This window comes from Glycine max, chromosome 15 (assembly GCF_000004515.6).
Source record: "Glycine max cultivar Williams 82 chromosome 15, Glycine_max_v4.0, whole genome shotgun sequence".
Taxonomy (NCBI): domain Eukaryota; kingdom Viridiplantae; phylum Streptophyta; class Magnoliopsida; order Fabales; family Fabaceae; genus Glycine; species Glycine max.
Genome location: NC_038251.2, coordinates 14502985 through 14516035, shown reverse-complemented (window position 1 = coordinate 14516035; position 13051 = coordinate 14502985). Strand labels below are relative to the sequence as shown.

At 39.6% G+C, this 13051-nt stretch overlaps 1 protein-coding gene across 1 annotated transcript; it reads right to left on the bottom strand.

Moving 5' to 3' along the window:
- Nucleotides 1-10011: 10011 nt before the first annotated feature.
- LOC106796095 (uncharacterized) lies at nucleotides 10012-11001 on the bottom strand. The gene is made up of 2 exons (XM_014767646.1): nucleotides 10797-11001; nucleotides 10012-10601 (listed from the first exon to the last, which is right to left on the bottom strand). Exons 1-2 carry the CDS (start codon nucleotides 10999-11001, stop codon nucleotides 10012-10014), a joined length of 795 nt encoding a protein of 264 aa, XP_014623132.1.
- Nucleotides 11002-13051: the final 2050 nt, after the last annotated feature.

Below are 13051 nucleotides of genomic sequence, written 5' to 3'. Positions count from 1 at the left end.
TTTAATTGATTTTTTTTGGTATTTGATCAATTTATAAGAAGGGGAGGAGTGGTTGGATGACGCGGTGGTGGCGGTCGACGGCGGTGGTGGTGCAGCGTGGTCGACGGTGGTGGCGCGGTGGTGGTGGTTTCCCAACAAGCCCAAGATCTGGTTTTTAATTTGGATTTTTGTTTTGAATGAAGGTATTGTTCTTCACTTTAATTGATTTTTTCTGGTATTCAATCAATTTATAAGAAAGGGAGGAGTGGATGGACGGCACGGTGGTGGCAATCGACGGTGGTGGTGATGCAGCGTGTGATACCCTATACCCCATACATATATGTACTAATAAAAGGAAAAGAAATCAGAATCAATTAAAAGTTTTTTTTAATACATTTAAATACAAGCTTTTCAAAAGGGTAAAAGACTCACATTCACTTTCTTTTATATCATATTCAAACTTGTCCAAATAAATAATAAAATTATCTCGGCTCAAACAAGGTCGTCTAAGACTTCATACAATTAATATAGAAACCTATACTCTAATGTCACATCCTATCAGAGCATTGTGTCCCGACGTCCTTCAACACAAGGTTTCTTAAAGCAATTCACCTAGTCATTTGTTCCCCCGAACACAAAGTTCAAAATCATCACAAGATCCAAACACAAACAACACACAGGGAATGAGTTATCACATTCCTACTAATGGAGATAAACAAGATAACATGTAGTTATAAATATCATATAAAAAAAAACTTATTTAAACATAGTTCACATCATTTCATCACTTTGTTGTCCAACATCACATCGCAACACAACACGGTCTCATTCATTTACGTACTCAAGGATCAAAATACAATATCACCAAGTCAATCGATATCGATCAATACACAAGCGTTATGCAACATATACACTAAGACTCAATCCTATATGCAATGTGGTACCATGTCAGTGAAAAATCTCGTCGGACGCCTATAAGTACATGACAAGACAAACCACACACTAGCAAGTCAGGTCACTCTCACTAGGTAAGATCATAAGGAGACCAGTCAGGGTCACGCTGTTTTGCGAGAATGCTCCAACCATGTGGGATCGGCATAGGCTTAAAGGAACACTCAAACCGGGTGTATTTACCCCCAAGGCCTACACTCCGAAGAGTCCGTCAGGGCCTCTCCCTCCTAATTCAGATCCAACCAAAAAAAACATTTTTGCACACAGACTCTATCTATGAACTGTACAAAACACATGACTCCTCAATTGTTCTCAAAATAGTTTTAACTCGTCGCCCTTAAAGGGTCTTAGCATTAACTCGTCGCCCTTAAAGGGCCTTAGCATTAACTCGTCGCCCTTAAAGGGTCTTAGCATTAACTCGTCGCCCTTAAAGGGTTTTATAGTCGTACAATTGTACAATTCATAGTTCATAACTCAATGCACACAACATCTCAATCACATATATACTCAATTTATCACATACGCTCGATCTCAATCACAATGGTATAATCTCAATTTAACATGTTATCACACCTCATGAGTTATATACACTTTACCTATGAACTATGCATTACACACGACTACTCAATTATTTTCAAAATCATTTTAACTCGTCGGGTTCCCACAGTGGATCCCATCACAATACTCGTCGCTCTTAAAGGGTCTTACAATTGTGTGATTGTATAGTTCATAGCTCACAACTCAATACACATATCTCAATACACATTTATTTCATCATTCATCACATGTTCAATTTATTACATACTCACAATTTGAATCACCATTTCACAATTTCAATATAACAATTTATGCAAAAAGTTTATCACAACTTGGGGAGTATAATCCCTTAAATAATTTCACATAGCTATATCAAAATCAATTAATCAAAATCATGGGTTAAAACACAAAAACATCAAGAACACTCAAGTTTATCAATCTATTTTCATTAGAACATCAATTGGTACGTAAAACACAAAAATATTGTATTTATAATCGTAAATGAAAAATTATAATTAAAAAAACATCCCAAAATAAATCATAATTTAATCCTCTAAGGATCCCTACACATGTTCATTCTAACCCTAATTGCGATAAACACATCCCTTACCTTTAAGTGGGCTCACATGTGCATTGTGACAGCAATAGTGACATCTCTAGCGATTTTCTGAGATTCCTCCAGTTTTTTCTCCGACTGCCCTGATAGGATTCCCAAACGTCAAAGAGAAGGAGAAGAGATTAAAGCCTCTATTCCATGGTCCTATGTGCGATGCATCTTTCTCCTCCCACAGACATTAGTTTGCAAATACCAACGGTAAAGACGTGCGTAAATGAATCGCGAATCACATATCAAAATTTTACAACAATCAAGTAGTTAACGAATCCGAGATCGTAGTTTTACGAGACAGTTTTGGGTTTCTGCGGGAAAAGAAAAGGCCACGATGTGAAGGATATTTCTATCAGCTCCGAAATCTTTTCGTACTTACCAACGGTCAGAATGCTCGGAATTGAGTTGCGAACCTGGTGCTTAAATTTCACGACGATCCAACGATGAATGAGTTCGGGATCGTCGTTTTTCTAGGACAGGTTTGGTAGTATGCGGGAAAATGAGAGGGTTTTGAGAGGAGGGGAAGTGAAAAATGAAATTGAGAGAAAAAGAAGACATCGTCAGTGTCAAAACTGACCTAACATGTCTCTATTTATAGTTAGGGTACTTACAACTTATTATTTACTTTATATTTTTTTTACTTTATAAACAAATACTCTATTTTATTTCCTACTAAATGAATAAATCAAATATATTTTTTTCTTCAAATCATTATTTTAATACAACTATTTTTCTTTATTTATTTAATTATAAAAATCTCACCATTTTGTAAAACTTTATTTTATTTTATTTTTACTAAAAAGTCTTTTTAATTTATTTACGAAAAATGGGATGTTACACAGCATGGTCTATGGTGGTGGCATGGTGGTGGTGGTTTCCGGTGAAGAAGGGGAAGAAGGTGATGGAGGTCTGTGCTTATGTGGTTAGTGACAAAGCGTGAAGACGTGACACTCTGTCTGTTGCGTTATCACTTAACGGATGCAGTCTGATGGTAGGTACTAAAATGAAATGCAAAAATTTTTCAGGTACCTGGGGAAAAATGAATGTTAGATAGTTTTTTGAAAACAAGCTATATTCCAAGTATGAAAAACTTAATAAAGACAAAAAGAAAATAAAGAAACATAATAGGGAGTGGAGGAGGAAGCAAAAGAAATGAGAGAGGTGATAATGGGAACTAAAATATTAAAAGAAAGTTTATGGGTATAGGAATTGAAATGAGTAATTTTACTATGCAACACACGTCAATAACTCGTCAGCTCCACTTTATCCATTGTTAACGATGTTAAGTTTTTTTTAGCAACTAGCAACAAGAACCAAAATGAAACTAAAAGTGCTTGTATATGTCAATGCTACATCAAAACCCATTAACAAGGTTAAGTTTTTTTAAAAAAAAAATCACAATTTGAGGACCCAAATGAAACTATAAGAACTGAAACATATGATTTTTAAGTGTAACAACTGAAAAATAAAGTTTGTATAACTATAAAAACCAAATGAGTAATTAAAAAAAACAAATAATTAGCAAAATAAAAACATTTCTGCATAATACTAAATGAGATACATATCAATCAATGCACACCACCAACACATGAAAGATCTTGTTCATATTGTGATATCAATCGATAATTGTGACTTTCAAAACTTGATTCCTCATTTGCTTTTTTTCAACCATTATAAATCAGTTAGTAGTAGAACCCAACCCATCCCAAATATTAGGACAACATAAGTATTTACATAGAGGAAACTTTAACCTCATAATTTGGAGTTCATTGTAGTTATTAGAGTATTTTTACTCCATTGTATTGACTTTTACTTATTATTAGTGACCTATTAGTTTATTGACAGTGAGTTGTTACCAGCTGTAAGGAAGTTATAGTTAGTAACTGTCAGGGTTAGTTTACAGTTGAGAGTTAGTTACATTTGAGTCTCTATATAAAGAGATAACATTGTTGGTTGGAATTTGTCTAATCTTTTCATATCAATGATAAACATTATTTTACTTTCTCTCAAATTCTATCATGGTATACAGAGCTAGGTTGTGATCTGCAATAAATTTATTGGGGATTTCCTCATCTTTTTATCTTTTTATTATTTTCGATCTCTTCTTTGTTTTCGATCTCTGTTTTTCCCCTTCTCCTTCACCTATCTCCATCGCGCTCTTGATCGTTATGACTACTCAGTTACTGCCAGTAGTGGCAGTGGTGATCCTCCACCAAACGGTGGCCATGCGCAGCCAATTCAGCCTCCATCAACGAACACGAACTTCAATCACATCATTTCTGAGAAGCTCGATGTTGTGAACTCTCTTCTGGAAATCGCAGGTTGAACCTATGATCAATTGTTACTCTCGTGGCTTCCATCCACCATTTCTGTTTCGATGCTTCACAAGTTCATAGGTTGCACAAATTCTTGGTCACTAAGGGACAAAATTCACAATTATTTTCATGCACATACAAATGCAAGCGAGGCAGTTGTGTACTGATCTTCGCTAAATCTCCCTTGAAGGTCAATCTGTTTCTGATTTTCTTTCTATAATACAAAACATTGTTCACTCTCTTGTTGCTATGGGTGATTCGATTTCTGTGAAAGGACATATAGACATCATTATTGAAGATCTACCAGAGATTTATGATTCTTCTATTGCTTTCATCACGAATAAATATGAGCTTCCTTCTATTGATGAGAGATTGAAATAGTGCTTCTTGAACATGAATCTCATTGAGAAATTTCGTAATTAAAATGTTGCTTCTATCAACATTGCATCCACTTCTACTGCTCCTTTGAATTCCAATTCAGATTCTATCCAAGCTAATCTTGTGCAACAGAATCAAAATCAGCCTCAAAACCCCAATCAAAATCAGTACTTGAATTATTCCCAAAATGATCAGAATCAATATCAGCAGTCTAATTTCAATGGTGGTCGTGGTGGCCGCTTTGGTGGACGTAGAGGTCGTGGTGGTCGCAGCTCTATTCAATGCTCAATATGTTTTCAGTATGGACATGATGCTGGCAATTGTCGGCATATACCATCTTTCTCTTTCTACGGCACAACTTATCCTAGTATGACTCAACCTATGCAACCAATGGTTCAACCTATGCAAGTTTCTTTTGGCACACAACAACAGTATGCACAAGCTCTAGTGCAATATGTTCCCATGCTCAACAATTTTTCTGCTCAACCTGTCTTTCCACAGCAGTTGCAGCAACAAGCTTACTTAGGCACTGCTCAATCTATTTTTCCACATCACAAGGCTACTTGGGAAAGTCTTCACAAGCTCCAATGATTTCCAATTATCCTATGACCTATACTTCACCACTGCCACAGTCAGTTCCTCCATCGTCGACTACTCCTAATCAACCGCAAGCCATGGTTGTTGGATCCACTACTACACTCCCTCTAATAGCTGGTTTCTAGATTCAAGTGTTTCTCATCATGTGACCTCAAATGTTCAAAACATTCAGTAGTGTGTTCCCTTTGAAGGATCTGATCAAGTCATAAAAGGAAATGGTTAAGGTTTTCCTATTAAATCTATTGGCTCATCTTCATTTCTATCCCCATTCAATTCTAATGTTACTATTAATCTTCACAATTTCTTGCATGTTCCTAATATCTCTAAAAATCTGCTAACCGTAAGTCAGTTTGCAAAAGACAATTCTGTGTTTTTTGAATTCCATCCTAATGTTTGTTTGGCCAAATCTCAGGGATCCAATGATATACTTCTCAAAGGAAATCTCAGTTCTAATGGTTTGTACAAATTTCTCAGCTTGCTGTCAAGTCCTTTTTTCAATGTCAAGACAAGCTCTCTTAGGCCTAGTTCTAGTTTACATCATTCTCCTGTAAATTTTGCCTCTGTAAATTCCATTACTTCAAGCACTTGGCACTCTAGGCTAGGCCATCCTAGTGCTGCTGTTCAAAAACTTGTAATGCAACTTCGTAAGATTCCATTTATCAATAAAAGAGAGCTTGATTTTTGTTGTTCATGTTGTCTTGGTAAAGCACATAGACTACACTCTCCCTCTTCTTACACCACTTACAATCAACCACTTGAACTCATTTTTAGTGATCTTTAGGGACCAGCTCCCTTTATTTCATCTATTGGGTATAACTACTATGTTACTTTTGTTGATACCTATGCTAGGTATACCTGGATTTTTCTGCTTAAAGCAAAGTCTAAAACACTGAATATTTTCAAACAGTTTCAAGCAATGGTTGAGAAACAGTTTGGTCTTCCTATTAAAGTTGTTCAAACAGACTGAGGGGAAGTTTAGACCTTTTACTTCCTTTTTACAGCAGTTAGGGATCATTCATAGGGTGATTTTCCCTTATACCCATCACCAAAATGGTGTGGTTGAGAGAAAATATAGACGCATTGTTGAGCTTGGACTTACTCTCTTGGACCAAGCTCTTCTTCCTCTTACCTATTGCGATCATGCTTTCCTAACCAATGTTTTTCTTATCAAGAGACTCACTACTCCCTCTCTTAATTTTGATATACCATTTGTCAAACTGTATAAACAACAACCTAATTTTCATTTTCTAAGGGTGTTTGGGTGTGCTTGTTTTCCACTCTTAAGACCTTACAACCAAAATAAACTTCAGTTTAGATCTCAAAGTGTATTTTTCTGGGATATTCACTTACTCACAAAGGGTACAAGTGTCTTTCAGCAGAAAGCAGAATTTACATCTCTAAGGATGTTGTGTTTAATGAGTCCAAATTTTCCTACCTTTGTCTATTTTCCTCTACTTCTTCCTCACACTCTTCTTTAGAGTCACAATTTCCCACCACTACTATACCTACTGAGTTTGTTCCTCAAACACAAGCACCTATTCTTATGGTTTGATAAATCTTCCTCACACGTCTAATTCTCAGTCCAATCAATCCTCTCCTTACTTCTCCTAGTGAGATTCATCATGTACCTCACACAACTTCTATTGCTTCTACCAATTCATCTTCAGCAAATTCTGATCTGCAAGTATCTTAACCAGAACAAGTTGTTATTCGACCCATTGTTCAAAACACACATCCAATGCAAACTAGGTCTAAGTCTGGAATTTTTTTTTTTTGATCGGCAAAGATAAGTAATATATATTGAAAGAAGTACCAGAGATACTTATAATACAAAGGAGATCCATATAAATGGTTCCACAGTCAGACATTGATATTCTGAGGGGGAACCAAGCTATGGATACAAAATGCATATGAATTTACATGTATAAATGTCATAGCTATGCAATCCCCTGCTGATACATAAAACTTTGTGGTAGATTACTTGACCAGTGATTGAAATGCACTGTGAAATCCTTCTCATAACCCCTAAGCCAAGACCATAGAAGGAATATGGCTTCTTCAAACAGCTTATTAGCATCAAAATTCGCATTAGAGAAGACTATACTATTTCTAAGTTTCTAGATGGACCAGGTTAAAGCTAGCCACCAACAATGCCATCTATTATTTCTTACACCAGCAGGTTGAACACCCAAGTGATGAAGGAAGTGCTGCTTTGGGCTTAATGGAAAAGCACCCTTAACTTGCAGCCATGACATGGTTTCCCACCATATGGGTTGAACTTTGCTGCAGTGAAAGAAAAGATGGGATGCATCCTCTTGTTGGGTTCTGCAGAGAGGACAAAGTGAATCTGTGAGTTGAATCTGTCTTCTCTGCAAGTTTTTTCTTGTCGGCAGCCTATCTCTTAACAATCTCCACGCAAACACCAGAAAACCTAGCTGGAACCTTTATCCTCCAAAGCTTCTCAAAACATTCCTCCTGACTGCTATCTCTTGCTTCTTCTCTTATCAAATCATAGGCACTGCGAGTTGAATAGTGTCCCTCTGGATCTGCAGACCACTCCCAATTGTCTGAAACCTGTTGCTGGATTTTAATTTCTGCAATATCTTTGAGAAAGTTAGTCGCTGAGGTGATCTCATTGTCAAACAAGGCTCTTCTCCAAGCAAAGTTCCACTCCCATCCCATGTCTTGATACATTCCCATGAATCTAATGAGTTGATGCTGCTGCAATGAGATTGAATAAAATCTAGGGTACTTCTCTGCTAATGAGTCCTCCTCCCCAGTCCATTTATCCTCCCAAAATTTGATGTGGTTACCACTCCCCACCTTCCACTTGAATCCTTTTTGAATAAGCTGTCCACTATTTGTGCTAAAAAGAACCTTTTGTAAATCCCTCCACCAAATAGATTGATGACCCACCCTATCCACTTCAGCCAAGCCTCGCCAACCTCCATATTTTGAATCCAGCACCTTTACCCACAACTCTCCTTTGTGGTGCATTAAATTCCACTCCCATTTCCCAAGTAATGCCGTATTGAAACTTGTGATGTCCTTTAAACCCAAACCGCCCTTTTCTTTTGGCAAGCACACTGATTTCCAGCTGACCCACGCAATTTTATTTTGATCGGGTCCTCCCCCCCAAAGGAATCTTCGCTGTAAACACACCAACTTGTCTTCCACTAATTTAGGCACCCTGAAAAAGGAGAACAAATAAATAGGAATCGAGGTTAGCATGGATTGAATGAGTGTCACTCTCCCCCCAAAGGATATATTTCTCTGTTTCCACTTAGCTAGATTTCTCTCGCATTTGTGGATGATAGGATCCCACATAGTACATCTCCTTGGGTTTGCTCCAATGGGTATTCCCAGATAATTGAAAGGAAGAACCAGCAACTGGAAATTCAAGTAGATGGCTGCCTGCTGCTTCCAAAGGTCAGTTTGACCAAAAGCTCCAAAGGAGCTCTTGGCAAAATTAATTTTAAGGCCAGATACAAGTTCAAAGGACCTTAGGACAGCCTTAATTGTTTTGACATTCTCCATGGCCGCTTCCCCCAAAAAGATAGTATCATCTGCGAACTGTAAAAGACTGATTTCCACTTTATTGGATCCCACTTGATATGCCTTGTACATATTCTCCTCCTTAGCTTTTCTCATCAGGCCATTCAGCCCTTCAGCTACCACATTGAACAAAAATGGTGCAAGTAGGTCCCCTTGGCGTAATCCCCTTTTGGGAAGGAACTCCCCCGTAGGGCTGCCATTGACCAAGACTGAAATGGATGCAGAGTTGAGGCATCCCTCAATCCATTTAATCCACTTAGAGCTAAAGCCTGTTCGTTGAAGCATGTAGAGCAAAAATCCCCAAGACACCGAATCATATGCTTTCTCGTAATCAACTTTGAATATAAAGCATGATTTATTACTCCTTTTGGCCTCCTCAATCACCTCATTTACAATTAAGGCACTGTGCAATAGGTGTCTTCCTTCAATAAATCCAGATTGAGTTTCATCAACAATAGAAGTCATCACCTTCTTTATTCTATTGGCTAGCACCTTAGCAACAATCTTATACATGCATCCAATTAGAGAGATAGGGCGATAATCATTCAGAATCTGAGGATCAACCACCTTGGGTATCGATGCTATGAAGGATGCATTGCCACCTTTTGGGAAAACACCATGGACATAAAATTCATCAAGGAAGCGCAGGATATCAGGTTTAAGAAGCTGCCAGAAATTCTTAATAAATCTGAAATTCAGACCGTCAGGTCCTGGACATTTATCACTCCCACAGTCCTACATGGCATTTTTAACTTCCTCCTCTTGGAATCGGGCAGTCAACCTATCATTCTGGTGTTGGTTTAATTTCTGAAAGCAAATGCCCTCTAATGTAGGTCTATGATAATCAGATTCTTGATATCTATTTGAGAAAAATGTTTTGACTTCCTCCTTCACCAGAGCTGGCTCATGAACCCAATTGCCATCAACCATAACACCCTTCAAATAGTTATTCCTACGAGTTGCATTCATCATTAAGTGAAAATAGCGGGAGTTGCAATCTCCTTGCTTGAGCCATCTGACACACGCCTTTTGCCTCAACAATGACTCATGGACTTGTGCCGCTGTCCACAAAGCTTCCTACAGTTGTCTCAATTACATCCCTTCTTGAGTAGATAGCTGTCTATGGCTTGTTTCCTCTTCTAGTTTGCTTAACTCCTCTTCAATCCTCTTGACCCTCTTGAAAGTATCACCAAAATGTTCCTTATTCCACTTTTTCAGAGCTTGCTTCAAAGTCTTTATTTTCTCTTTTAGGACATAACCACCCCAACCTGATTGCTGAGAGGAGGTCCAGCAATTCGAAACAATGTCCTTGAAAGATTTATCTAACATCCAGCAGTCTAGGACCCTAAAAGGTTTAGGACCCCAATCCACTGATGAAGATCTAAGCAAGATAGGACAATGATCGGAAAAGTTTCTAGGAAGGGTGGATTGAATGGTTGTAGGCCATCTGTCCAGCCATTCGGGAGAGAGTAAAAATCTGTCAAGCTTTCTCCTAGACGTCCCGTTTGGTCTAAACCAAGTGAATTGCCTTCCCATCCATGGTGGCTCCACCAACTCCAAGTCCTCAATCCAGTCATTGAATTCCTTAATATCATTCATCCCTGAACCCCTTTGACATATCCCAAATCTCTCATCAAGGTCCCTTATGTTATTAAAATCACCAAGGATGCACCAAAGGTCCCCTAATAAAGACTGTTTAAGCTGTTTAACTTAGTCCCACAGCAACCTCTTGTTTTGAATTTCGTAGGGAGAGTAAATTGTAAGAACACTGACTTGTTGAGCTTCCCTCACCCATTCACCTCTCAAAAAAATAAAACCACTTCCAACAACTTTCATCTGTAATTTAAAGGTTTGTTCACTCCAGAGGCACAATATACCTCCTGCTGTATTACTAGCTGGCTGCATCTCCCAGCTGACTCCGTCATCTCCCCATAATGATTGGCACATTATTTTATCAACTGACTCTCTCTTTGTCTCCTGTATGCAGATCATATCAACATGCTCCTGCTTGACCAGCCTACGAATAGCTGCCCATTTGACACCCCTCCCTAATTCCCTGATGTTGTAGGATATGATATTCATGGATAACCGCTACTATTTCCCAACCTATCTGCTTCCTTCTTATTTCTACTCTCCATATCCTTGAGTCTGGGAATGACTGAATGCATACCTTCTTCTTCTGTAACCCCCAGCATCTTGGCTCGATTCCAGACTTCCAAAGCCTCTTGATAATGTAATAGTTCATCAGGTTCCTGGGTACCTTGATGAAGAGATGATTCTTGTTCTATAACATAATTCTTTTCCCGAGTTGCAGACTGATCATGATTCAAGGGATGTGGGTCTTGCTGGGTTTGGGGTTTAAATAAGTTCATGGTTGACTCCTTAGTGAGTGGAGGCTGACCCACTACACTTTTCTTTTGGGACCACCTCTTTCGGGTATACACCTTACAGCTGCTCCCATGTCCTCCATTATTAATTTGCCAATTTGGGCCGAAGACCTGTTTTTGTTGTGGGGGGGGGGGGGGGGGTGCATATAGAAGTGCCTTTAGTCTTAACTGGGCCTCCTAACTTCACGTGGTTGGGTTGGCTGTCCTCATGCATCATTCCTTCACAAACTTCCACCTGGCCTTCATTACTTTTAAAATTAGCTACCCCAGCTTCATAAGTCTCTGCCACGTTATGTAGGTTTGCCATGTCACCATCTACAACATCAAAAGTAGACAGAACAGCTTCTTCCTTTCTTATTTCTCTCTCCCCTTTCTTTCCTTTATGATGATTCAAGTGACTTCCTCCTACAGCAGTTGCATCCCCGACGCTCCTCACCCATCCCTGTGCAATACCCATATATTTCGGGTAAGTATCCGTTGTTGGTGGCCCCACAAGTTCTGGTGTGGTGTCACTGGTGCTGGTTTTTGAACAGCTGCTAATACCATTACCCAATGGGTAAAAGCAACCCTGGGATCCGCTGGGTAAACGGGTTATCTGTTGGGCTTCGTCGGCGCCGTCTACCCACGATTGAAGCACCACTATTTCGTCCGTGTGGTGGTCGTCGGAGCCGCCTAACCTCGTCGGACTAGTCCACTGGTCGTGTCGGTGGTTGCAAGGGCTACTGGGCGGAGAAAGATGTCCGAGAGAAGTATCGTTGGAGAAGATTTCGTCAGACGTCCCACTCAAGCTATATCGTCTTCTACGGCATTCATGGCTTCCACCTCCACTTTCCTCAACAACATACATTTTAAAGCTTTCGCCATTGTCGCCGCTAATATGAACATCGACCATGTGATTGATTGACGGTCTCCATTGAGTCTTTACAAGAACCCTAGCCTTGTCAAGCCTCCGTTTGGCCTCTGTGTCATCATCGACGTCCACCATGTCCCCCAATACCGCTACTATGCTCCTGATGTGCTTCAAGTTCCATGCCTGAAGTGGTATGCCCAGACTTGGACCCATGTCAGCCTAAAAGTTGTGCGTAAGGTTGGGTTCCATTTTTCCATTGTACAGAACAGCGGTCGCCCCCCCTGTTGCCCGTCGTTCATGAGTTGTTCGGCTCCGCTGTCGGTAAGTCCAAGTAGCAAAACTAGATCATCACCTATATACTTAGGTGATATATCCAGTCCCGTTTCCCATAACATCTCGTCCTCAATTCTATCGAACATAGCTGGGTTTGTTAACCGCCCTACCCAGGCGTCCTTCAACCAATTGGTGTCATCGGAACCTAAGGTTATATGGACCGAGGACATGGAACCTTGATATCCTTGGAAATAGCTGTTGGGGGGCACTCGTGGTCTCTCAGTATCCACATTCCTTCTCAGAACCTCAGCGTATGAACCCTGATTTATGTGGTGCTGTCTGTTAATGCGAGCAGCTACCACAGGGTTGCTTTCCTCTCTGTCGGAAATCTTGTTCCCCGTGACACGTTGCCTTGGCCCTTCCCTGCTGTACCGCAGTACATTCACGTACATCTTCAACCCCCCGATGAGGAGTCCATCCATTTGTTTTGCCAGTTGATGCGTATCAATAACCCCTTTGAACCTAACAAATCCATACCGCCTTCCATTTTTATTCCTTTTGCTAGGAATAAATACTTCTCTCACGTCACCCCATTGCCTGAAATGCCGCCATAGCTCCTTCT

Coding starts and splice junctions, on each gene's coding strand:
- LOC106796095 (XM_014767646.1), bottom strand. CDS start 11,001: ATGAATATCATATCCTACAACATCAGGGAATTAGGGAGGGGTGTCAAA. Junction 10,602..10,796: donor AGCTAGTAATACAGCAGGAG/GTATATTGTGCC, acceptor AGTCTTTATTAG/GGGACCTTTGGTGCATCCTT.